We start from the raw sequence: 24,839 nt of genomic DNA, 5'->3' as shown, positions 1-24,839 counted from the left end.
CCGCTGAGCAGTCTTTTGCCCGACAGTAGTGCGTGTGTACGCTCTGTCGGCGGACTGATAAGGCTGTTTCTGAACGGTCCGCTCAGTGGATTGTTCATAAACAGCCTTATCAGTCCGCTGACAGCGCATACACAATCGCTACTGTCGGCTAAAAGACTGCCCAGCGGGAGGGTCCGGCGGACCCGTCGTTGCCGCTGGTAGTGCGTGTGTACGCACCTTTACACAGGAGCTGTATCAAGTTTAAGTATCCTTCCAGAATATGAAGATATAGCTTTGCCATTGTACATAGCCCTGCTGTGAGTATGGCATTGTTTTCTGTTATCAGCTTTGGTAAGCACAGTGACCCCCCTATTCAATGTTGTTTAGAAGTCCTAGAGACAAGAAGTCTAGGTCATAAATAACTAAATGCTATCAAGGTTCCAACTTTTACATGCTTATAGTTCTATAAATATTTGTGAATGCTTACTATTAGCTTTTATATAAAAGTCAAACGTGTATTGTACGTTTGGAGAGAAGTTGATTTTGTTTTTGTTTTTTTAAATCTTCAATAGAATGACATTTTTCTTGGCATCACAGATGGCAATTCTATATATAACGGCTTCTTTGTGGCCGTTTGGCTGTCAGGGAGCGCTCTTGTTCTTAGCTTGCATAGGCTAAATAGCCTTTTTGTTTTTTCTTTTTACTAGACTTATCCCAGCATTGTAAGAAGCCATTTTACTATTCTGAAGTCATCCTAAAGGAACAAATTCTCTTATGTATGATGTGAGGATACAAAATAGCAGTTAGATTGTGCAGTGCCAGTGAGTTCACTTTTTTCTGAATACAGTCTAGCTCTTGTATGCTCTTAATTTTCTCAGTTTCATATAAGGGCTTTTCTCTCTCCGCCATTCAGCACAGCTCATGTCTACTTTTAGGTCTTGCTGTGATTGAGCTGGGGACATATGCACCATGTGCATACATAAGCAGGCAAAATGGCAAGAGTGGCCGTAATCTGATTGTTACCGTACCTCCAAAGTGCCCGAGTCGAGGAGTCGGAGCAATTTTTGGGTACCTGGAGTTGGGGAAAAAATGCAACGACTCCTAATGAATTTAAACTGTATTTAAAATAGAACATATGATAAAATGTTCTATTTCTCACATAATAGTCATCATAAATTATATATACAGTAATAGCTGTGCTTAGCCCACAAAATGAAATAAACAATCAAAAATATATACTAAATAACATCAATGCTGTAAGAATAAAGCCTGATGTGTAGCTATGTCACTAATAGAAAAGGTCAATGAGATGCAAATAATTCTGCGTTGATGCTGGTTTATGCAAATGTATGCACTCTCTTTGCTCATGAAATCAGATAATTTGATATGAGGTTAAAAAATGTGTTTTGGTGACTACGAATAAAATGGTACCTGAGATGGATGAAAAGAAAAGTTTTATACATACCTGGGGCTTCCTCCAGCCCCCATCAGGCTAATTAGTCCCTCGCTGCCCTCCTCCACCACCTGGATCTTCTGCTATGAGTCCCAGTAATTCAGCCAGTCAGCACAGTCCAGCCACGTGCCGCTTCCACAGCCAGGAGCGTTTTGCATCTGCTCAACAGTGCTGTGCAGGTGTAGTATGTTCCCGGCGGCGGAGTGTGTGCATGCGCAGTACGCCAGACTGGCTCAAGTACCTGAACCCATAGCAGAGAAGATCCAGGTGGTGGAGGAGGACAGCGAGGGACTGACTAGCCTGGAGGGGGCTGGAGGAAGCCCCAGGTATGTATAAAACTTTCATCTGTCTCAGGTTTACTTTAAAGGATACCCGAACTGACATGTGACATGATGAGATAGACATGTGTTTGTACAGTGCCTAGCACACAAATAACTATGCTGTGTTCCGTTTTTTCTTTCTCTGCCTGAAAGAGTTAAATATCAGGTATGTAAGTGGCTGACTCAGTCCTGACACAGACAGGAAGTGACTACAGTGTGACCCTCACTGATAAGAAATTCCCTCTTTTTTTACCTCTTTCTTGCTCTCAGAAGCCATTTTCTGCTAGGAAAGTGTTTTATAGTTGGAATTTCTTATCAGTGAGGGTCACACTGTAGTCACTTCCTGTCTGAGTCAGGACTGAGTCAGCCACTTACATACCTGATATTTAACTCTTTCAGGCAGAGAAAGAAAAAAAAAGGAACACAGCCTAGTTTGTGTGCTAGGCACTGTACATACACATGTCTATCTCATCATGTCTCATGTCAGTTCGGGTATCCTTTAAGTTACACAGTAGTACTATACTCTACATATGCACTCCCCACAGAGCTGCAGGGAATCCACTGAGAATGTTGTGCACATTGAACACAGAGGTGTTGTCTATCACCTATAAACCTGGTTCAGATTCTACATGAAGAATGTGTAATGGAGGAAGAATCCCCTCATTCTCCTGCACCTATACATCACTCTTACATGTACCCACAGTTACATTGCCTAGGGCCTGATAGCTGTTCTTTGTTCCTGTCTGTACCTTCTACAAATACTTTTATCAAGGACTAGTTTTAGGCCTTGTTCACATCTATGCAGCGCAGATGGCCATGTGATCGGAACGCAACGCGTACGATCACACGCCATCTGCACTGCTACCCGCTGCATTGCTGATCGCATCCATTGACCGTAAATGGGTCAGCTCTGCGCTTGCGGGCAGAATGCATGCAGCAGTACGCAAGCGCATCATAGCGCAACGTACTGCTGCGCAGCGCATTTGATGTGGAAGGGCTGTCTATACCCTTCTGCCGTTCTTGCATGTTACCACGTCATACGTGCTTCCAAATGCGCATGGAAGCGTGTATGATGTGAACGAGGCCTAAGTCTATGACTAAAAGTATTAGAGGCAGAAAGTCAGCTGGATAGCCAGGTAACTGGTATTGTTTAAAAGGGAATAAATATGGCAGCCTCCATATCCCTCTTAGTTTAGTTGGCTTTTAAAATTCCTAAGCGTTGGCAGTTAGGAGATGCATTTCATGTTACATACTTTCAATCCACAAGATTGTAATACGCAAATTAGAGGAGTCTGACTCGGTGGAATCCTAACCTGAGGAGTCATTGGGTGGATTTTTGTACCGACTCCACAGCCCTGACAATAATAATGGGGACATTTTAAAGGTGGAGTACCATAAGGAGGGGTTCGTAAGGGCAGCGTAATTAGAAGTGCACTATAATGGGGGTCACTATAAAATGGCATAGCGTTAGCACCATAATAGACAACACCTCCATTAAGGGCACTGTATCGGAGTGAACTGCATAACCTTGGAATGTGAAGTGGTTAAAAGCTTCTCCGCACAAATAAAGAGGGCAAGCAACATCTTTCGGTAACATCACCCTGTACTATTGATGATGACAACATCCAACACTGCTAATTAATTTTTCCCCTAAAGCTACCCATACACTTTTTCACCATGGCACAGATTGGCCCACTATCTATTCACGATCTACATTTCGATTGTTATAGTGGGAAAACCGCCTATCCTAATCGGGGGATGTCGCCCACCGGTGTATTACGGGACAACTGGGGTGCCGTGGTTATCCACAATTTTTGCCCAATTAGACTTTTCTATCACATGATCTAACACAATTGAGCAAAATATTGCATGGTGTGTGGTTAGCTTAAGTAACAGATTAGATGTTTAGTAGTCCATATGGACATATATACTCTTTCCCTGACCGCGCAGGTCTCTTCATGGCTTCGGTCTTATCAGATTGGAAACACTTGATGGTACAGAAATCTCTGATCGATGCAATTCAGTTGGATAAACCAGTTTATTTGCTCCCAGATAGTTTTTCCTCCTCATTCAGTGCATATGTCACATAACTATGAAATATGTATATGTTTCTGGCAGTGCTCCCCCAGACTGATCAGACTATGGCCACATCTGTTTCAGTGAGCGAAATGATCCAACGGCATATACTGCTCTTTAGGTGTTTTTTGTTTTTTTTTGTTTTGTTTTCTCTCTGTCATTTCTTTACCTAAGCTAGTGTGTTTGGTATTGTGATCTTGTGATCTACTTTGATGCTTTATACAAACACTGGAAGTTTGTTCATATCAGAGCCTTTTGAGTTTAAACCTCCAATTGCAAATATGCAGGCAGACTCCTAGTGCTGCTTATCTCAGAGAAATTTGGTAACAATTAACATGATATTCTAACCTGTATTATCAGTATTTTCCCTAGTGTGACTTGAATAGTGTGACTTGAATAGATATTTGTGTTAAGATGCCCATACACTAATCCATTTTCCCTGTCAGATTCGTAACAATCTATTTTTCGCTAAAAAATTGATTAACGATCGAACCAAACAGAAGATCTCAATCAAAGGGGGTGCTGATTGACTGCCTTCCATAAGGGAGAAATTGGTAATTTTCCCTGGGTGCCAGAGCTTGGCTGCCCTCCCATCAGGTCTTTCTCTCTGTACCCTCCCCCAAAGATTTCTCCCCATGGTTGAAATGTAAAAGGTTGGACCGGGGAAATTTGGTAGTGAGGAAAGGAAAATGTGCACTTTCTTTTTATTAGATTAAAAAATCCCTGCATTTAATTAGGCAGCCTCCACCCCATCCCCCCCCCCCCCCCCCCCCAACAGAATAAAGGTCTGCCCCTAGATATTGGACAGCCATAGCGGCCCCCCAATTAGCAGTAGTAAGTAATCCGGTAAGTCCCCCCATCTCGATCCTTGGGTCCCAGAGGCATGTTGCATGAGTATCCACATGGGAAGGTCACTGTGTGTGTGTGTGTGTGCGTGCGTGCGTGCGTGCGTGCGTGCTACTATGCGGCAGTCCAGGTTAATAACTTCTTTTTTCACTATTAAAAGTTTATTGAACCCATGTTAATAATTTTCATGCTAAAATCGGTTTGCAGTGGGTATCCACTGCTTTGTTTTGTTTTTGTTTCACTATTGCTTTGAATTGTTATTTATCACTTTGACTATTATAGTGTAACTTGGTTGTGTATTGCATTGTAAATGTTTTTTTTTTTTTATCTTCACTTTATCAGTGGCTGCAGCACAAGCACTTGCCGATGAACGAAGAAGCCTAGCTCCCTCTAGTCCTGTCCCCGTCCAATCTCCAGTCAGTGGAAAGACTACTAAGCCAGGTAATCTTCATTCCTCATAAAACATTTTACAAGGTATAAAACTATTAAGCCTGAAGTAATACCATTTATTTCTTGATTTTACAGTAATTGATGGCTCAGCTTTAAGAACTGATGAGAGACAGAGATTAGCTCGAGAACGCAGAGAGGAGAAAGAAAAGTTAAATGGTAAAAGTTCTTGTTTTTTTTAGTACCATCCAATACGAATTTGACACTCTGTCTATAATAGGATGAACACAAGTCAATAAGTTTTGTGAGTCTTCCTAGTGATCTATTCCACTAGCAACCATCTGGCACATTGATGAAGTATTTGTAGAATGTATTCTTTTTCCTCTCCTACTAACAGTACTAACCAATCAGTGCACTTGTTGCATATTCTAAACTTTCTTCATTTGCAAGGTAGCTTTCCTGGCTTCACAAACACTGGTCCGCACGACAGCCAGGGGCCCCAGGTCTATCTCACTAGCTGGGGCCCCCAAACCACCATGCGATACCCAGAGGGAAGTGTGGGCAAGCCCTGGACCTCTCGCCTCCAGGGAAATCACCCCCACCACCTCTAAACTGAATGCCAACTGCAACACACAAAATTGCTAACTCCCAGCTAGAGCAATGTCCTGCCTCTATCTGGCCAGCAGACGCCAGTCAGCCAATCAGGTGTACTGTCATACACCCTTTGCCTGCTGTACCAAATCTAGCAGGAATTGCATAAATTAGCATTCAGGTGGGAGGCTCCCAACTGAATGCTAATTTATGCAATTCCTTCTGATTTGGTACAGCAGGCAAAGGGTGTATGACAGTACACCTGATTGGCTGACTGGCGTCTGCTGGCCAGATAGAGGCAGGACATTGCTCTAGCTGGGAGTTAGCTTTCCTGGCTTCTCAGATTTGTCCAGAATTCTTGAAATCCATTCTGCTCAATCTATTCTGCCTGTTCTATATTATAATTTTATTTTACTACACATTGCTCCAAAACAGAGGTGTCAAACTCAAATACACAGTGGACTGAAATTGCTCTCTGGGACCAAGTCTCGGGGCAAACTCAATTTCTAGTGGCCCCGCTCACTCCCTTATAAAATTTCTTGGTGTCTAATGGCCCCCTCCCTTTTATAGTTCCCTGGTGTTTAGTGGTTCCCCCTCCCCTATTCAGTTTCCTGGTGTCTAGAGGCCCCCTTCCCTCTCCTAGACAGTTCCCTGGTATGTAGTGCTGTTCCCCTCCCCAAATGGCTTCCCTGGTAATCTAGGGCTTACCCTCCAATATAGCTTCTCTAGTGGTCTAGAGTGGGCCAAACATAGTGCAAAGTGGGGAAACCACCTGAAGGCCAAATTTGGCCCTCGGGCCGGAGTTTGACATGTATGCTCCAAATGGAGGTTGAACACATACCAAATGAAAATGGGCCCTATGATGGTCACCGTTATCCTGATTTTGGAAAATGTTCTAGCAGCAATTGGATTGGGACAATGTTCTCTATTGTGGCTTTTAGTCAGGTGCTTCACCTAGCAATTTTTGGGAGCCTGGATCTTTATAGATCCTTTTTTTTTTTTTTTTTTTTTTTTTTTTTTGGGAGCCTGGATATTTATAGATCTTTTTTTTCTCCTAGTTATTTCCACTTCCCTCACCCCTTTTCCCTAAGCGAATTGCCACCACCTCAGTTTTCCTTTTCACCTTAGCTCATAGGCTTGTGTTCCTGACTTCAGTGGATGAAAAACACCAGGAGTTGAATAAGCAGCTGTGCCCAGTAGTCATCTGTAGCCTGAAGTAAGATAACACAGGAGATATTAGGCACAGCAGGGTACGTGCAAGCATACACTGCAGTCCTCAATCAATGTCATTTGTAACAAACTCACAGTTTCTGTTAGTACCACCACATGAACTCATTCTCTGTCAGTATTGCAGCATATTGTACATTTAGTCCCAGTTTTGGAAGCTGCTTGGAAAGAATTGCGGCAAAATATAAATATTTTGTAATGTTGCAGTATTGTACAAACTGTTGCAGGTAATTGGAAACAAATTAAAAGTACACTGAAAACGATTAAATTGTTTGTACCATATGTCCAAATTTAAATGTAAAACATTTACCCACATTTTACATTGTGTAAGGCCCCGTTCACACTTGCATTTTGGCAAGTAAACGGACCGGATCCTGATCAGATCCTGACCTGATCCTGATCAGAACCGTACGGTTCTGATCCGGATCCGATCCGTTTGTATCAGGCATGCATCAGGCTGCCATCCGGATCCGTGGGCAAAAAATAGCGAAATTTAAAAAAAAAAAAATGTTGGGGTCAGCAGAAGGTGCACCTGGTGCACCTGTAGAATCAGGTTCCTCCGCTGTAGGCCTCACCTCCACCTCCGACATTCTGCCAAACAGCTCCAGCACGTCTGTCACTGCTGCTCCACTCCAGACATGCTTGGCCCATGTGTCCCCATCCGAAATGGCCGCTTGGATACGCATAGGAAGTGGGGTAGAACGTCAGGTGTTTGTAGGCAGTGTGTTCTGTGCCTTCCGTTTCCCATTGGCTCCTGTGTTCCGGATGGTGCTGTCAGGCTCAGGTCCGGCTCCGGTCCGGGTGCGTGGGCCGGAGAGCCGGACCCAAAAAATAGCGCATGTTGGAAAAGAGTCCGGATCCGATCCGGCTCCGTACTGTATGGAACGGACACGTGTGAACGTCCGCATAGCCTTTACATTGCTATGCAGAACGTACGTTCCGTTTGTACAGTATGCGGTCCGGATCAGATCCGGAAAATCCGGATAGCGAATGCTAATGTGAACCGGGCCTAACAGGACTCAACTTATCAAACGTCGTCCTTAAACGAAACCGGTTTGTAAGTAGGGGTACTGCCTGTTTATCACAAATTTTCCCAAAACTTACAATTTTAGTTACCACCAGTTTTTTCTCACGAACAAGCGTATTTTGAGACACACAACAAACCAGTCATCTTTTAAGAATTCTAGTTATGGCAGCATAAGTTATTATGACTGACCTTTTTTGTGCAATGGTTGTCCTATAATTTCCAAATCGTGTGTCACTTGTGCTTCCTTATCCGCTTAGCTTCCAATTGTTTACACTTTCTAAACCAGAAAAGTTTTGACATTACTACGGGAGCATGGCACTGTAGTAAGAGAGCCTGAGTTCTAAGTGGCCTGCCTTTCAGTAAATACTTGCTAACCTTAAACACAATATGCACATTATGAAACTAAATAATACTAAGGAGATGTAAGGTTTTTGTTTTTGTTTTTTTTTCACAAATGTATAATTTTGGGTGCCAACATTTGCTATGTTGTCTTTGTACTGTATTCAGTTACATATAGGGTCTATATGATTTGGCACAAATGGCAGTAGTAGGTGAGTACCAGAGCAATATGTACAAAGCACAGTACTCACAAATGACTGATTATGATAAATTGGTATGCATTACTGCATTTTAAATTTGACCTGAACAGGACAGAAGGAAAACCGAGAGAAATGCACCCTGTATGTATTTAGAGAGTTCAGCCTGTCTAATTCCCCATCTGTGTCTAATCACAAGTTGTAATTTGATCCCTCAGCTGTCAGCTGATTGCAATGGCAGAGAGGCTAATTTGAAAGCACAGGATGTTAACAAGATGTCTGCTTCCATGAAAGCAGGAAGTAGATACACTGTAGATGTATTGCATGCTTTGTATCAGCTGTAACAAATAATTTTTTTCTTTAATGTTTATTATACTGTTGCGTATCTTTAAGAGTAGAGAGGACGTTCTTAGTTCAGATCCGCTTGAAGTGTTCACTGTATTTATTCTGTGTGTTTTCTCTTTAATACAGCTGCCAAAGAAAAAGAATTAATAGAAAAGGAAAAGAAAGCAAAACTGCAGTATGAGAAACAAATGGAAGAAAAGCAGAAAAAGCTAGAAGAGCAGAAACAGAAAGATGAGCAGAAAAGGACAGCTGCAGAAGAAAAACGGAAGCAGAGGCTACAAGAAGAAAAGGTTATCCTGCTTTTCTGTATTTTGGTCGCAATAAATTCATGTGAAGTTAATCTGCAACTTTTGTTTCCTGCTCCTGCATGTGTTTCCTAAGATACTGAATTTGGAGTTATATAATATAATTACCATGACTTTCAAAAGATTTGACCGTAAATTGGTTTATATTTTAAGATATCAACACATGCGCAGTCTATTTACTAACACAACAGGAAGGAGAAGCTTGTAGGCCTAGAGTCTGCAGTCTGTAGATCAGGCTTTCTCAACCAGGGTTCCCTGGAAGCCTAGGGCTCCTTGAGTGCTCTGCAGGGGTTCCCTAGCATTTTCCCCTATTGTGGGGTGAGCACACTACAATAGGGGGGTACTGTAAAAATAAGCATACAATTGGGAATAATAATGAGCACATTAATAAAAAAAGCACTAGAATAAGGCGACATAATGAAGGACAATGTAATAGGGGGTAGTGACAAATAGCCACACCATGCTAAAAAAACCAAGCTACCTGCAAAATCAATTCGGGGGTTCCTTGAGATCCAAAAATTACTTGCAGGGTTTTCTTAAATACCAAAAAGTATTTGCAGGGTTCCTCCAAGGTAAAAAGGTTGAAAAAGGGCTGCTGTGGATGGTACACAGCAAGCACCTATGACAGCCTATCTACAGACTTGCATATGGATGTTGTAGAGCATTATGTACGGAAATGGTGTGATGTGTACTGAAACTGGACCCATGAGGCTGGCAGACTGCAAAATGGTGTTTTGCTGCCTTCACAGTCAGTGTGTGGTGCACAGGATGCAGAGTTCATTCCTGAGGCAGGAAGAACTGGATTTGTCCGTCAGTCAGGTAAGAGAGTGCTAGGATGGCTTGCTCTTCCTGCTTGCATAATGCAGGTATTATATGTGTGGTGCAATGTGAATTTTTGTGCTAAATGCAACATGGGAAATTATTATAGAGGCATATTGGTTCCTCTTGCCTATTCACACAAATTTTACTATGGTAAATAAAGAAAATAATAATAAAAAAATAACCTGAAAAGTTTCATTAGAAAAATCTAATTTTTGGTTGGAGATTTAACCACTTCACAGCTTCTGTACAGTATATCTACTCCCCTTTAGACTTCATTTAAACGCCCCAAAGAGTAAATGTACGTACCCCCGCTGCCACCACCACTGTCCGCGCTCCCGCTCACTTGTGCGCTCGTTCACGTTGCCATCCGCTCACCAGGAGATCAATGAATGGGAAAACAATTCCCATTCATTAATCTAAGTCTCTGTAGCAATGATCGGTGGCTTCTATGAGAAGCTGCGCAATCATTCTGATAAGTGTTTCCCATCCTCAGTACACTTCCAGTAAGCGTACATATTTCACTTACAGGACCCATTAAAAAAAAGACTGAGGCCATCTTGTGGCCAAATAGTAAAACTACATCTAAAAGCATTTTTTTTAATGTAAAGACCTATTTTTACATATTAAATTAAACACTTACCTCCCACACTCCCCAATAGTTACCAACATTTGTTTTTTGTAAAAAAAAAAAAAAAATTACAATTAAAAAAAAAATACATAGTTATTAGTGATGGATGCAAAACTGAAAAAAATGCATCTTTATTTCCAAATAAAATAGACCAGACATTGTGATAGGGACATAGTTTAAAGTAAGTGTCCAAGGGAAAAAAAAAATAAAAAACCACTTACCTGGGGCTTCCTCCAGCCTGTGCCAGCCGTCTTGTGCCCTCACTGCAGCTCCGGAGGCTCCCGGTCTTCTTCGCAGTACCGTCCTGATGATGTCGGCCGGACCACGTGACCCACGCGGTGGAGCGCAGAAGACCCGAGCCGGAACCCGACCTGGCGAGGCCAGGTTCTGCAGCGGAGAAGACCAGGAGCCTCCGAAGCTGCGATGAGGGCACAGGATGGCTGCGACGGGCTGGAGGAAGCACCAGGTAAGCGGATCTTTTTTTTTTCCTTGGATGTTCCCTTTAAACGGTGTAATTACTGGTACAAATGGGCAAATTATGTGTATTTTAATGACAGTAGCATGCATTATTTAAAACCTATAATGGATTTTTTTTCCAATTTTTTTTCCAAATGTACAATTCCAATTTTTTTCTTATTTTCCCAATAAAAACATTTAGAATAAAATAATGCAGGGCATAATGTACCACACAAAGCAAGCCTAATTGGTGACAAAAAAAAACAAGATAAAGTTCATTTCACTGCGATAAGTAGAGATAAAGTTATTACCAAATGAATGGGAGGAGAGCTAAAAGGTGAAAATTGCTTGCATGCTGAAGGGGTAAAACCCCTCAGTTGTGAAGTGGTTAAAGATGCTATGCAGATGGTCCTTTCTTTTCATATTACTGCCGCAATGCTAAACTCAATGGGATCCCCAGCAAAAAAAGGGGCTTCCAGTGAGACCAGATATAGACCAATTAGGATACTCTTCTGTTGAACACATGGAGCAAGTGTAATATAGCAAAAGCGCACACTAAAGGCCCATACACACGTCGGATTTTTCCGAGTGACGGGTCGTTTGAACGTCTTGTCGTTCAGTCGTCCGCACGCCAAATCGGGCGTGTGTACAGTCCGTCGTTTGGGTAATAAGACTGATTTTGAGCGATCCACCAGGCGGATCGCTCAAGACCAGTCTCATCACCCGAACAACGGACTGTACACACGCCCGATTTGGCAGCGGACGACTGAACGACGGGACATTCAAACGACCCGTTGCTCGGAAAAATCCGACGTGCGTTTGGGCCTTTTGGAGCAGCAATGTAACATGGCACACTCTAAGCAAAGGTATAATTTCACATTTTCCTTTCTCTAGTAGAAAACAATATAGTGTACTTCATATCTTATCTTCATATCTTATCGTCTTAAAGCACACCTGAACTGAGAGGGATATGAAGGCTGGCATATTTATTACCTTTTAAATATTGCCTGGCTGTCCTGCTGATCCTCTGCCTATAATACTTTTAGCCATAAACCCTGAACATGCACATCAGGTATTTCTGACTGAAGTCTGACTGGATTTAGCTGCGTGCTTGTTTCAGGTATGTGATTCAGACACAACTGCAGCCAAAGAGATTAGCAGGATGCCAGGCAACTAGTAATGTTTAAAAGGAAATAAATATGACAGCCTCCATATCCCTCTCAGTTCAGGTGTACTTTAAAACAAACCCAAGAGCAAACTGTACCATGTGGGCTTTTTGCTGATCCCTTAGTCATGTGGTGACTCAGATATGCAGTCACAAAAATTGTTGATGAGATATGGGTGGGCCTTTTACCTCTGAAAGCAGAAGCTGGTTGGTCAGCCATTTTCATAAATATCTGGACCTATCAATCTAAAGTTATTTGGGCACAGTGTTAAAGCGGACCCAAACCAAACATTTTTTTTAATTCAAAATATTTAGTTGCACCACTCTGACACATACAAACACTCCTTTAAGCCTATGAGCATTTCAGTGTATGCTTTTCACCCTTCTCTTTTCATAACTAGGATTATACAGGTGGCAGCCATTACTTCTGAGCTTAGTAGGAGGTTTTAGATCATGGGTGTGTTTGTCATCAGCTACTCTCCCTCACAGGGGCGTCGTGTATGTGAAATCTCACACAAGCTGAGATCACCTCCCCGTGACATCATCAGTAGCAGCCTGTGTTTTGTTTTTGTTTTGTATCTCCTCCACCAGTTTGCTGGAAAAATCCCGGCAATATGAAAGGAAAGGAGGGATTCCTCCAATAAATGTAAAATATTTTATATTTGTCATCATGCAGCTGAAAAAAGGCTGCTATTTATCATTATAATTTAGAAAATAGATTTTATTTTTGAAATCTTGTATTTTTAATTTGGGTCCACTTTAAGCATACATTCTTTAATGCACATTTTTTGAGTTTGGTGAATAAAGTAACGGGTTTACATAATTCGTAGGACTTTTCATTATGAGTACAGGTAGTCCCCGACTTGCGAACGCCCAACTTACAAACGACTCACCGATAAGAGCGGCATGGATTCTGTGTTTTCCATGGGAACAAGCCAAAAAAATGTTTTTTAAATTGGACTTGTAGTTTTTGAAAAACTCTATTTTTAAAAATTCAAAGAAATAATGGCTTTTAAACTTGTATAAGCAGTTACAGAGGGCAGAAGTGACACAGAGGGAGACACTGGAGGCACAGGGGAGATCACAGAGGAGGTAAAGGGGACAGAGATGGCACAATGTTCCGACTTAACAGATTCAGGTTAAAAAGGAACCTACAGTCCCTATCTCGTTTTTTAGCCGGGGATTATCTGTATCAGATTGTGCTTGAGTGTAATGAAATGTTTAAAAAAAAAAAACCTGCAAAATTTCAATAAACAGCGTTCAAAAGAGAAGCTATAAAACAATCCTTGAATGTAGGGTGGGTATGCTGACATCTGGCTGTTCATATGTAGTCCTTGCAGAGGATGTTCAATGTGCTTTCCATGTGTTCTTTTATATGCTGCTTTGTCCTTCGGAATATAAATAGGATCACAGCAGAACCTTGTCTTGCCTCTACATGTCCGGCTCCTGTCTACAGTGCCATCCAATTTTTTCATCCCCGCAGCAGTATTTTGCAACCTATTTGTGTTCAGTGCATATACTGTACATTTATCTTAAAAATAACAGTATTGTGCAATGATTTTTTTTTTTTTATACCTATGAACATTCCTTACCAAGGAAAACAGTAATGAATATTGCCAAAATGTTTACTTATAAAGTGAGAAAGACAGAAGTTTAAATTCGGCATTACAAAGCTTAAATGAATTCAGCCGGTTTTGTGCAGTATACTAATACTGTGAGGTTTTGCACTTAAAGGAAGCATCAATCAAATAACGCTGCCCTCTGATATACTTACCCAGGGTTTCCTCCTGCCCTTTGCAGCCGACAGGTCCCACGCAGCATCTCCGCTTGCAGCTTCCAGCCCGGGGGTCCCCACAGGTGCAGAGACCGACCTCCTCTACTGCGCCACTGCCAATCAAATCCACGTTCGCTGTAGTTCTGTGCCTGTGCAGTACACCGCAGACAACCTGGGCTTGATTGACTGTGGTGCTTGTGTAGGCGCACTAGAGACGACCTCAAGTTTGCCCTTTGCACCGGCGGGGATCCTGGGCTGGCAGCTGCGCGCAGTGATGCTGCGTGGGATCTGTGGGCTGCAAGGGGCAGGAGGAAGCCCCAGGTAAGTATATCTTGGGGCAGCATTATTTGATTGATGTTTTCACTAAGCCGTTAGAGATTTGCTGCTTGCCTCATTAAATTAGTATTCTGTCTTCAGTGAAAAACCTGTTAGGACATACCCAAGTTTTACAAGTCATTTTGTAACGTGATGCTGTTACAAATTTTGGTGATGTTCGGGTTATGGTACATCCAGAACCGATAGCTTCAAGTAGATTTTCTAGAAGATTTTCATTACTCTAAAGGGGCCCATACAGTGGTCGGTTTCTGCCATCGGAATTTGGCCGAGAATTCTATGCAGCAAGAAGCATGATCGATTTCTGATCGATTTCTATCAATTTACTTGATTGGTCCAGATGGAAAATCTAGGTCGATCGGCTGCTGGCAGCCGATCAATGGCCCATGGAGTTGCATTGGATAGAACAGTGCAACAGTGCATCTTGATCGATTTTCAATAGATTTCATTATGAAATCTATTGGAAATCTGTTCCTACTCTGTTGCACACATCAGATACATTCCTGTCAGATTCGACCTGATAGGTATCTGACAGGAAGGTTGAATCTGCTGCAAATCTATAAGTGTATGGGTACCTTTACAGTTTAATCTTTTTATTGCTAAGTTAGTACACGTACAGGTACTCCAATTACCATGTATAATCCCCCTCCCCCCAAAAAATTTTTTACACCAAATAATTGCCACTAATTTCAAATCGTGGTTTATATTGTAATTAAATCTACAGTACTGCTCCAAGTCACTAGCAATCCCCTTAGTAGCCAAATGTTTCCTGTCTCCTTGTAATATATAAAAGTGTCTCCTGACACCCCCTATGCAGGGTGCAAGGTGGCTCGCTCGCAGTGTGCAAATCACCCTCCATTTCCAGTATAAGTATAGGAATTCAGGGGATGGAATGCAGCCTTGGCAACTGTACAACACCCTCCACCACTGCTGTTCTACATTAAAGGAAATATCCAGGCAGATTAAAAAAAATGACATGTTATTTACTTACCTGGGGCTTCCTTCAGCCCTTTGCAGCCGACATGTCCCACGCCGCAGCTCCGCTCCCAGCCGCCCCTGCCAGTGCAGAGGTCATCCTCTACTGCGCCTGTGCAAGCGCTGCTGTCAATCGCTCGCATGTGGGTTGGTGTGTACTGCGCAATCGCTCGCATGTGGGTTGGCGTGTACTGCGCAGGCAGTTGCAAAATGGGAAGGTACATTAAATTCTTTCTGAGAATGCGATAACGTCTAATTTTTCTTCAACTCTCTTTAGGAGCGTCGGGAAGCAACTGTAAGACGAACTCTTGAACGCAGTAGCCAGTTGGATCAGAGGCAGAAACGATGGTCCTGGGGAGGATCAGCAGAAGGTAATAAACTCAGTAAATGCTTTTTATTTTTACTTTGTTTTGAGAACAAACGTCTTGCAAAGTATAAAACTTACTTAGTCATTTTAAAGATCTTTTAATTTAAAGAATATTGGCAATGCTGCCAATATTCTACTAAGTCTTTTACTTGCTCTTACACTAATTAAACCCCTAGCTACTCTTAAATCTAGTACCTAATGTAAACCTTTGGCCTAATACTACTTGTACCTTGTTAGCGTAAATCTGAGCTACGGCTATTGCCTACTAGGCACCGGTTTAGCTCCAGTTAACATTACATTAAAGGTGGGTATCCTGAATAATTTACTGCATTCTAATATATGACACTACATTGGCTGTTTAAAGGGATACTTAAGCCAGTATTAAAAAATCAGTTTTACTTACCTGGGGCTTCTACCAGTCCCCTGCAGCTGTCCCGTGCCCTCGCAGTCGCTCACGGATCCTCCGGTCCCCCGCCACCAGCTACTTTCGTTTTTGCCGACAGGCCTGGCTACTCGTAGCATTCTTCACGTTCCCGGTCGCAATAGCGTCCTGTGCAGGACGCTATTGCGGAACGGGAACGCGAAGAAGGCTAATCAATTTTCTGACCGATTTTTAACCATTAGCGCTTTCTGAGAGCTTTTTAAAAAACACTCCCATTGACTTACCGGTACATTAAAATTGCTGGGAAATCGTGCAATTTTACCGTGTTCGCAATTTAACCACAATTATAAGTCAATGGGAGCATTTTTTTAAAAGCTCTTAGAAAGATGGTTAAAAACCACTTAGAAAAGTGCTTATAGTGTGTCTGAGCCCTTAAAAATATTATCCTGAGTAATTGGTGCAAATTTTAATAAAGTTTTAATATGTCCATAATTATCAATTTTGAGGTTTGTGTACCCTTTAAAACGTATACAAACCCAAAATTGAATAAGGAAAGTTCTAGTGACCTTCAGTTTGCAAAATGAGTATAGAGCTGTAGTGTCAGGCAGGATATACCCTTCACGAGGCAAATTTGCTTGCCAAATTCCACTACAGCTCCCATCTTCTCCCCTCTGGATGCATATTTTCTATGATGACTGGCTTTAAGGGACTATTGTTAGTTACCTGAATGATCTGTCATTAGAGCTGGGTTAACTATAACTAAAGTGCCAAATCTGGTCTGTCCAATACAATATGTGATGTATCTAATCCCTGAACACTTCTTCCCTCTCAGACATTAACCAGATCTGTAATGTGCTTCTGGTGTGTTAACTATAGTCTTAAATGGAGAGGAAATATAAAGTGGTTTGGCACTTTCTTCCTAACTGCAGAATCCACTCTATTGCAACCAGCAAAATTAGAACATGGTTGTATTATCAGGTAGAATTTAAAACCACATTCTATTTCATATACTACAAATTCTTCCAAGGCAAAGCCGGTGCCGTGGGAGTTGTGGTTACACTGCTGCTTTGTCCACAGGGTTTTCAAGTTCATAGAAAAATGTACCTGCGTTTTCTGAAGTTGGAGGAAAATTTGAATGAATATAGTAAAGTTTCGCGACTTACCATACGTTTATAACCCGATGTAACATTTGTCAGTGTTTTACAAGCAATTTTGTAATTTAGTATTCCTAAAATAACTGCTCCATTTCCCCAGGTCACCCTGCATTGTTCAAATGATAGTAGACTAGCATACCCATTCAGTATTTCTTATAAAGTCACTGCAGTAGTTTCTTCTACACAGAAATAGTGAATTTCACATTGTTGTGTGGACTGCTAAACTGGGCTGATGTACATTTTCTTGGCTCAAATTTGTTTCATTTCTTTGATTTGGCTTCAATAGTTTCTCCTACACACACACACACACACACACACACACACACACACACACACACACACACACACACACACACACACACACACACACACACACACACACACACACACACACACACACACACACACACACACACACACACACACACACACACACACACACACACACACACACACACACACACACAGCAGTATTTTTGAATTAATGTTTTCCTCTCAGTAGAAGTGGCGTTTGCCTTTAGACTTGTTTTCTTATCTCACCAGTGTGCTCCAGATCACTAATGTGTCTTTCATAATATACAATGGCTTGCAAAAGTATTGGGCCCCCTTAAAGTTTTCCACATTTTGTCACATTACTGCCACAAACATGAATCAATTTTATTGGAATTCCACGTGAAAGACCAATACAAAGTGGTGTACACGGGAGAAGTGGAACGAAAATCATACATGATTCCAAACCTTTTTTTACAAATCAATAACTGCAAAGTGGGGTGAGCGTAACTATTCAGCCCCCTTTGGTCTGAGTGCAGTCAGTTGCCCATAGACATTGACTGATGAATGCTAATGACTAAATAGAGTGCACCTGTGTGTAATCTAATGTCAGTACAAATACAACTGCTTTGTGACGGCCTCAGAGGTTGTCTAAGAAAATATTGGGAGCAACAACACCATGAAGTCCAAAGAACACACCAGACAGGTCAGGGATAAAGTTATTGAGAAATTTAAAGCAGGCTTAGGCTACAAAAAGATTTCCAAAGCCTTGAACATTCCATGAAGCACTATTCAAGTGATCATTCAAAAATGGAAGGAGTATGGCACAACTGTAAACCTACCAAGACAAGGCCGTCCACCTAAACTCACAGGCCGAACAAAGAGAGCGCTGATCAGAAATGCAGTCAAGAGGCCCATGGTGACTCTGGATGAGCTGCAGAGATCTACAGCTCAGGTGGGGAATCTGTCCATAGGACAACTATTAGTCGTGCACTGCACAAAGTTGGCCTTTATGGAAGAGTGGTAAGAAGAAAGCCATTGTTAACAGAAAGCATAAGAAGTCCCGTTTGCAGTTTGCCACAAGCGATGTGGAGGACACAGCAAACATGTGGAAGAAGGTGCTCTGGTCAGATGAGACCAAAATGGAACTTTTTGGCCAAAATGCAATCTCTATGTATGGCGGAAAACGAACACTGCACATCACTCTGAACACACCATCCCCACTGTCAAATATGGTGGTGGCAGCATCATGCTCTGGGGGTGCATCTCTTCAGCAGGGACAGGGAAGCTGGTCAGAGTTGGTTGGAAGATGGATGGAGCCAAATACAGGGCAATCTTGGAAGAAAACCTCTTGGAGCCTGCAACAGACTTGAGACTGAGGCAGAGGTTCACCTTCCAGCAGGACAACGACCCTAAAGCCAGGGCAACAATGGAATGGCTTAAAACAAAACCTATCCATGTGTTTGAATGGCCCAGTCATAGTCCAGATCTAAATCCAATCGAGAATCTGTGGCAAGATCTGAAAACTACTGTTCACAAACGCTGTCTATCTAATCTGACTGAGCTGGAGCTGTTTTGCAAAGAAGAATGGGCAAGGATTTCAGTCTCTAGATGTGCAAAGCTGGTAGAGACATACCCTAAAAGACTGGTAGCTGTAATTGCAGCAAAAGGTGGTTCTACAAAATATTGACTCATGGGGGGCTGAATAATTATGCACACCCCACTTTGCACTTATTTATTTGTCAAAATGTTTAGAATTATGTATGATTTTCATTCTACTTCTTACGTTTACACCACTTTGTATTGGTTTTTCATGTAGAATTCCAATAAAATTGATTCAGGTTTGTGGCAGTAATGTGACAAAATGTGGAAAACTTCAAGGGGGCCGAATACTTTTGCAAGCCACTGTATACCAGCATACACAAACAAACAAATGCACGTTTACAACATGAGCTGCAGACAGCAGCAAATGACATCAGTTTTATTTTAATTCTCCACATTTCTGTGGGTAAACAAACATAGTTCAGACTTACTTTTAATTAATCTTACAGTTAAGAAAAAAAAAATGAGTCAATCTGCAGTTATTCGCAACCCACTAAACACAGTGCGTTGATACAAAATCAGTCCATAGAGAGGCATGGCTTCAGCTGACAGCAGTCCCCACACTATGCCCATGTGACTAAAGCTTGTGTTAGGCCCATTTCACATTGGTAGGCAAAACGGTCCATTCAGATGACTGTACCGGAATGGATCCCAACGGGTGCTAACAGATCCAATGTTAACCATTGGATCCATTCACAGTGCTCTGTTTGGATGGATCGACATGCTACGTCGAACGGACCTCAAACTTGGGGATGCTGTGGTAATTCCAGAGCGACGAACACGTCACATTGACCACTGGCTATCGGAATGGATCAAAAACTGATGTAAAAAGTAATGGCTGGATAGTGTACTAGTTAAGGGCTCTGCCTTTGTTGTGGGAGACCGTTGTTTGAATCCTGGCTAGGGTCAATACCTATTCAGTAAGAAGTCCTTGGGCAAAACTTCCTAACTCTGCAGTGTGCCCCCTTGAGCACGTCCCAACGGCTGCAGCGTTTTGAGCACAACAGGAGAAAAGCGCTATACAAATGTTAGGATTATTATTAATCCGTTTTACAGATCAGTTTTTGATCCGTCCTGTGTGAATTGGGGCTGAGGGAGGATGAACTTAGAATTGTTACAGCAGGTATTTTATTTTGGGAAAATAGACTTTTTTTAATTTATTTTTTTTTTAAACAAGACAGTTAAATGTATTAGTCATTTAAAGTAATGCTCTGTTGAACTGATACAAAACAAAATCTGGCTGAACAGGATCTTTATTGTTAATGTTGTTTCTCTTGTGTTCTGCTTTGACAAAGACTGAAATTCTGATAACATTTCCTTACTTTGTATAGCAACATTTGTGCTATGTTATTGCTGCAGAAACCTCATGCATAGATGTGACCAATTTGTCCCCATTTACATTATGTCCTTACATAGGTGCACCAGGAATTGGTTCTCCCAGTTCTGCAGACAAAAGTTCTGCAGAGCAACAGCCAGAAGATAAGAGTGGACCTAGTGGTATATATTTAAATCTATTTTTGCAGCCCTTTGTTTATTAACCTCTAACACTGGCTATGCTCATTTTTTAAATACCTTGAAGTTTATTGGCAACTGTTACTGCAGCCCTTTGTTTATTAACATCTTACAATGGCTATGCTTATTTCAAATAAACTGAAGTTTATTGGAAACTGTACTGTTTACCTGCCAGAGTGCATCCTAATGGTGTCCTGAGTAGTATCCACCATACCATTCATTTTACTGCAGTAAGAATATCTTTCCGCTTGGATCATGTGATGCTGATGAGTTTATGGGATAATTTTCTTCAGGCGGTAGTGATGCTGCCTGCATTGTATACATGGTCCAGTACATTCCGTCAGAAGATTGTGTGTTGTTGCTTTTATATCTGGCCCAATAAAGCAGCTTCTATTGATATCCTGTCATTACAAGGGGATGTTTATGGGGTTTTTAGCATACTTGTTTGTTTATTATTCTGTTAAGCAGCCAATATAATATGACATACTTGATAATTGACTATTAGTGCTGAAATCACTCACAGCGCACACTCAATTACAATCTATGGTGTTGCTAAACCAGATATATAAAATACAAATGGGGAAAAAACCTACACACTCCTTTCATTTTGTATTGACCTTGGCATAACGTATTAACCTGTTAGTAGCATGCTTTAAAATATTTGCATCCCTGCATGATTTGACTTTCCTGTGACTCTACTTATTGGATGTCATTAACGGTATACCTGGATTTGCAGCCTTGCCTCTTATGATTCTGCTAGACCCTCCCCCTACACCCCCTACTCTATATGTTCTGTTGGATAGCCTATTATATTACTCTTTGGTAGTCACTATTGTCAATGCTATCTGCACTGCTGATATGATGAATCCTGTAGGAATTTAAAATTAACCTCAATTCCATTGATGACGTCTGCACAAAACAGCCACAGTACTGATATATCAACTAAAGTCCCTACTCACTGGAGCAAAAATCTTGTAGACTTTAAAGGGATCCAGAGATGAACCTAGACAGGAAAATGAAAGATGTTCTACATACCTTGGGCTTCCTCCAGCCCCATGCGCTCTGATCGATCCCACGCCGCCGCCGTCGTCCGCTGCCTGCATCTACGAGAACCGGCTCCCGTCACTGACGTTATCAGAACCAGCTACGCAGGAGAAGTGCGCCCTCTACATATCTCTCCAGCTGCTGCTGCTGCAGAGATACGCAAACAGCACACTTCCCTTACGCTTAGACTGGCTCCGACAGCGGGGAGCCGGTTCTTGTAGCTGCGGGCAGAGGAGGATGGCGGTGTGGGATCGATCAGAGCGTATGGGGCTGGAGGAAGCCCCAGGTATGTATAACAGCTTTATTTATTTCATCTATGGTTCCCTTTAAAAAGCCCTACAGAGGCTGGGGAAGATTTAAAAAAAAAATCCTATCATTATTTTAAGGAAAGTCATTTATTATTTTTGTAATAGTTAAATATGCGTTGTGCTACGTATCTATAGGTCCAACAATTCAGGAGAGTACATGGAAATCATTCCTGGCCTATTAAATAGGTTATTGTTTAAAGAACACCTGAAGTAAGAGGAGGCTGCCATATTTATTTCCATTTAACTGCCTCCAGGCCGCGGTGATTGAAATCTACGCCTTTTTCATGGCTGCTTATTACTGCCAAGGTGTAGATTTCAATTACGGTGCCACACTCCCGTTGCTGCAGGCCACTCGCTCTGCTGTCGCTGATTTCATTGGCTCCTTACCCTGTGATCACTATAAGCCATTCTCATGTCAAAAATTTCCCAACAAAGGTCCAGTACTTGACCGTTCTTGTCCTCCCATCTGTAGGTGTCCCACACTCACTCCTTGTGGGACATAACATTGTATTTTTTTAATCTAAATTTCATTAGCATTCTTTGAGAGAATAGATTGCTCAGTCTGTGGTGCTATAACTTGTAGTCTGTTTGTATCCTGCCTTCACATTGTTTCTCAAGTGCTTTTTACTGCTTAGGGTCCACCTACATGTCGCCAACCAGTCATAACACAATTCTCTGACCTGGAGCTTTGTTTCTAATATACGACTGTAAATAGTCACCCTTTGCATGAGATATCACTGCTTGCAGCCAGTGTCTATAGAATATTATTTAACTCTGTTTGTGCCATTTGTTCTTTCTCCCTCTTCTCTCCAGTAAACAAGCGCTCAACTTCAGCTTCTAATTTAAAGCAGGGAGACAGCAGCATAACTAAGAGATTATCATCTTCATCTGCAACCCTTCCAAGCTCTTCTGAGAGAGGTGAATTTATGTAGATAATTAGCAGTAAAAAGTTGAAATTGTTTGTTCTCTTTAGGGCAAATGTTCCATTTAATACTGTAAATGTTGGTGTTAGTATTGTTTATTTTTGGATATCTGGTAATGTCCATCTTCATTCAACCATTTCCTCCAAATCTTTTGCGAAGATTGAAGACAAGCTCCCCATAGTACCATGTGGATGTATTGGTGGAGAGCAATGCAAGTGTGGTAGTCATACACAACATGAGGCAACTGATGACCCACATTATTCCCTGGTCTCTATCAGTCCCCGGAAAACATCTGCCACACTTTTTTTTGCTGTTTTATGCTGGTTCTTCTAGAGCATGGATTATAGACTCCTGTAACAATTTGTAGTCAGTCAACCTCCTTATGCAGGTAGAAGTACAGTGGTACAGCACCCAGCAGATGCTCGAGATAATGAGATGTTATTTAAACAGCATTATTCCTGCAACAGTCTCCTGCCAGGTGAACTTGACTTTGACTTCCACACCTGCATACACCGACGCTGCCATTAGGTTTTGGATGGAGTTGTTCTCTGTAACATGTAGTGGTAATATTTGCATGTCCTGGGAAACGCAATATTTTTATGGAACTTCTCCATTAAACATTTTATGCATTTAAAATGAACATAAAGAAATGTACTATTATAACAGATAATATACTGTCCTGGAGTAAAACGTTGCTTTACTATGGTGTCCCCATGACCCAAGCTGCAAGGACACTTATATAAACTATTTGAATGTGCCTGCTTTCTCTTATTATAGTGGAATAGCTCTGATCAAGGGAAAGGGTAACTTGTATTACACAGCTGATGCCTGCTCGGGTCTGCTTTGTACAAGCTGTGTATTTATTAAAGTGGACCCAATCCAAACATTTTTTTAATTCAAAATATTTAGTTGCACCATTCTGACACATACAAAGATAAATAAACACTCCTTCAAGCCTGCGAGCATTTCAGTGCATGCTTTTCCCCCTTTTTTCATAACTAGGGTTATACAGGTGGCAGCCATTAGCAATTCCTCCTTTGCCGGACACCTTCTACTCCACCTGTCTGCCGTATTCTGTCCCGGCAATATGAAAGGAAGGGAGGGGTTCCTCCAATAAGTGTAAAATATTTTAGATTTGTCATGCAGCTGAAAAAAGGCTGCTATTTATTATTATAATTTAGAAAATAGATTTTATTTCTGAAATCTTGTATTTTTAATTTTAAGTCTCCAGTTAATCAAATTCACTCTTTCCTTGAGATCAAAAGGCTGCCTCCAATTAGATTCTGGAAAAAAATAGTGCCTGCATTGCACATCACATCTGAAGCCCCATAGTATTTGGCACGTGTATTGGATTTGGATGGTGCACGAGTGCTGCAGCAATTTTAGAAATGGCGGCAGTACCCTAGTGAGGCATGGCATCGTGGAAAGGGGGTGCACATTCACGAATCCTTTCTGTTTCAGACCATGTAATGGGTTTTAGGTTAGCTGCTTTGCCTATGCATGGTTTCTTGCTAAAATAGCAAATAATAAAATAGTCTCACTTTGTGAAGTTTTAAAATGAAAATGTGCCAATTATTTTATATGTTAATAAACCAAGATAAACGTTTACCCATATACCTGCACCACTCAAGTAGTATATCCATAATTCAAAATGTATTCCTCAATATCATAACATAATTGGGTACATTTTCTATAAACTGCAAAGCCACCAGCTACAGGATTGTAAACCTTGTAATACATGATTAAAGTATACCTGAGGCGACATGTGACATGATAAACATGTATGTACAGTACAAAACATAATAACCAGGCTGTTTTACTTTATTTCGCTGCTTGAAAGAGTTAATTTTTAGGCATGGAAGTGACTACTTCTATCTTGTCGGTACCTTGTCAGTAATATAGTAAACATCACTTATAAGCAGTTAACAGCCATAAAGGTTTTCCTGCCAAAATACAACTTCTGAGAGCAGACCGAGATAAAATACATGAACTATTGACCTTTTTTTTTAACTGGGATGTTTTTAGGCTGGCA

At 41.5% G+C, this 24,839-nt stretch overlaps 1 protein-coding gene and 1 long non-coding RNA gene across 11 annotated transcripts in view; one reads left to right on the top strand and one right to left on the bottom strand.

Moving 5' to 3' along the window:
• Positions 1-24,839, top strand: part of MAP7D3 (MAP7 domain containing 3) — a 119,397-nt gene that overhangs the window by 48,711 nt on the left and 45,847 nt on the right. For 6 of the 8 annotated variants that reach the window (XM_068250979.1, XM_068250975.1, XM_068250978.1 and 3 more), the window contains exons 2-7: positions 5,017-5,115; positions 5,200-5,280; positions 8,914-9,077; positions 15,523-15,616; positions 20,437-20,517; positions 22,698-22,802. In XM_068250979.1, coding sequence (XP_068107080.1) covers positions 5,017-5,115; positions 5,200-5,280; positions 8,914-9,077; positions 15,523-15,616; positions 20,437-20,517; positions 22,698-22,802 — 624 coding nt within the window. Of the gene's footprint in view, positions 1-686; positions 801-5,016; positions 5,116-5,199; positions 5,281-8,913; positions 9,078-15,522; positions 15,617-20,436; positions 20,518-22,697; positions 22,803-24,839 lie in introns of all 8 variants that reach the window. The other 2 variants (XM_068250976.1, XM_068250974.1) reach the window with 2 other exon arrangements.
• The window catches only part of LOC137529065 (uncharacterized), a 59,579-nt gene that overhangs the window by 8,465 nt on the left and 26,275 nt on the right, over positions 1-24,839 (bottom strand). Inside the window, exons 3-4 of one of the 3 annotated variants that reach the window (XR_011023572.1) lie at positions 8,096-8,183; positions 6,776-6,863 (exon numbers count right to left, since the gene is read on the bottom strand). The exons of 1 other annotated variant lie outside the window; for it this stretch is intronic. This is a non-coding gene — a long non-coding RNA (uncharacterized lncRNA). The remainder of the gene's footprint in view (positions 1-6,775; positions 6,864-8,095; positions 8,184-24,839) is intronic. One more of the 3 variants, XR_011023570.1, reaches the window with a different exon arrangement.

The sequence above is a fragment of the Hyperolius riggenbachi genome, chromosome 8 (assembly GCF_040937935.1).
Source record: "Hyperolius riggenbachi isolate aHypRig1 chromosome 8, aHypRig1.pri, whole genome shotgun sequence".
NCBI classification, from domain to species: domain Eukaryota; kingdom Metazoa; phylum Chordata; class Amphibia; order Anura; family Hyperoliidae; genus Hyperolius; species Hyperolius riggenbachi.
The sequence above is the reverse complement of the archived record's forward strand: the minus strand, read 5'-3'. Positions and strand labels throughout refer to the sequence as shown.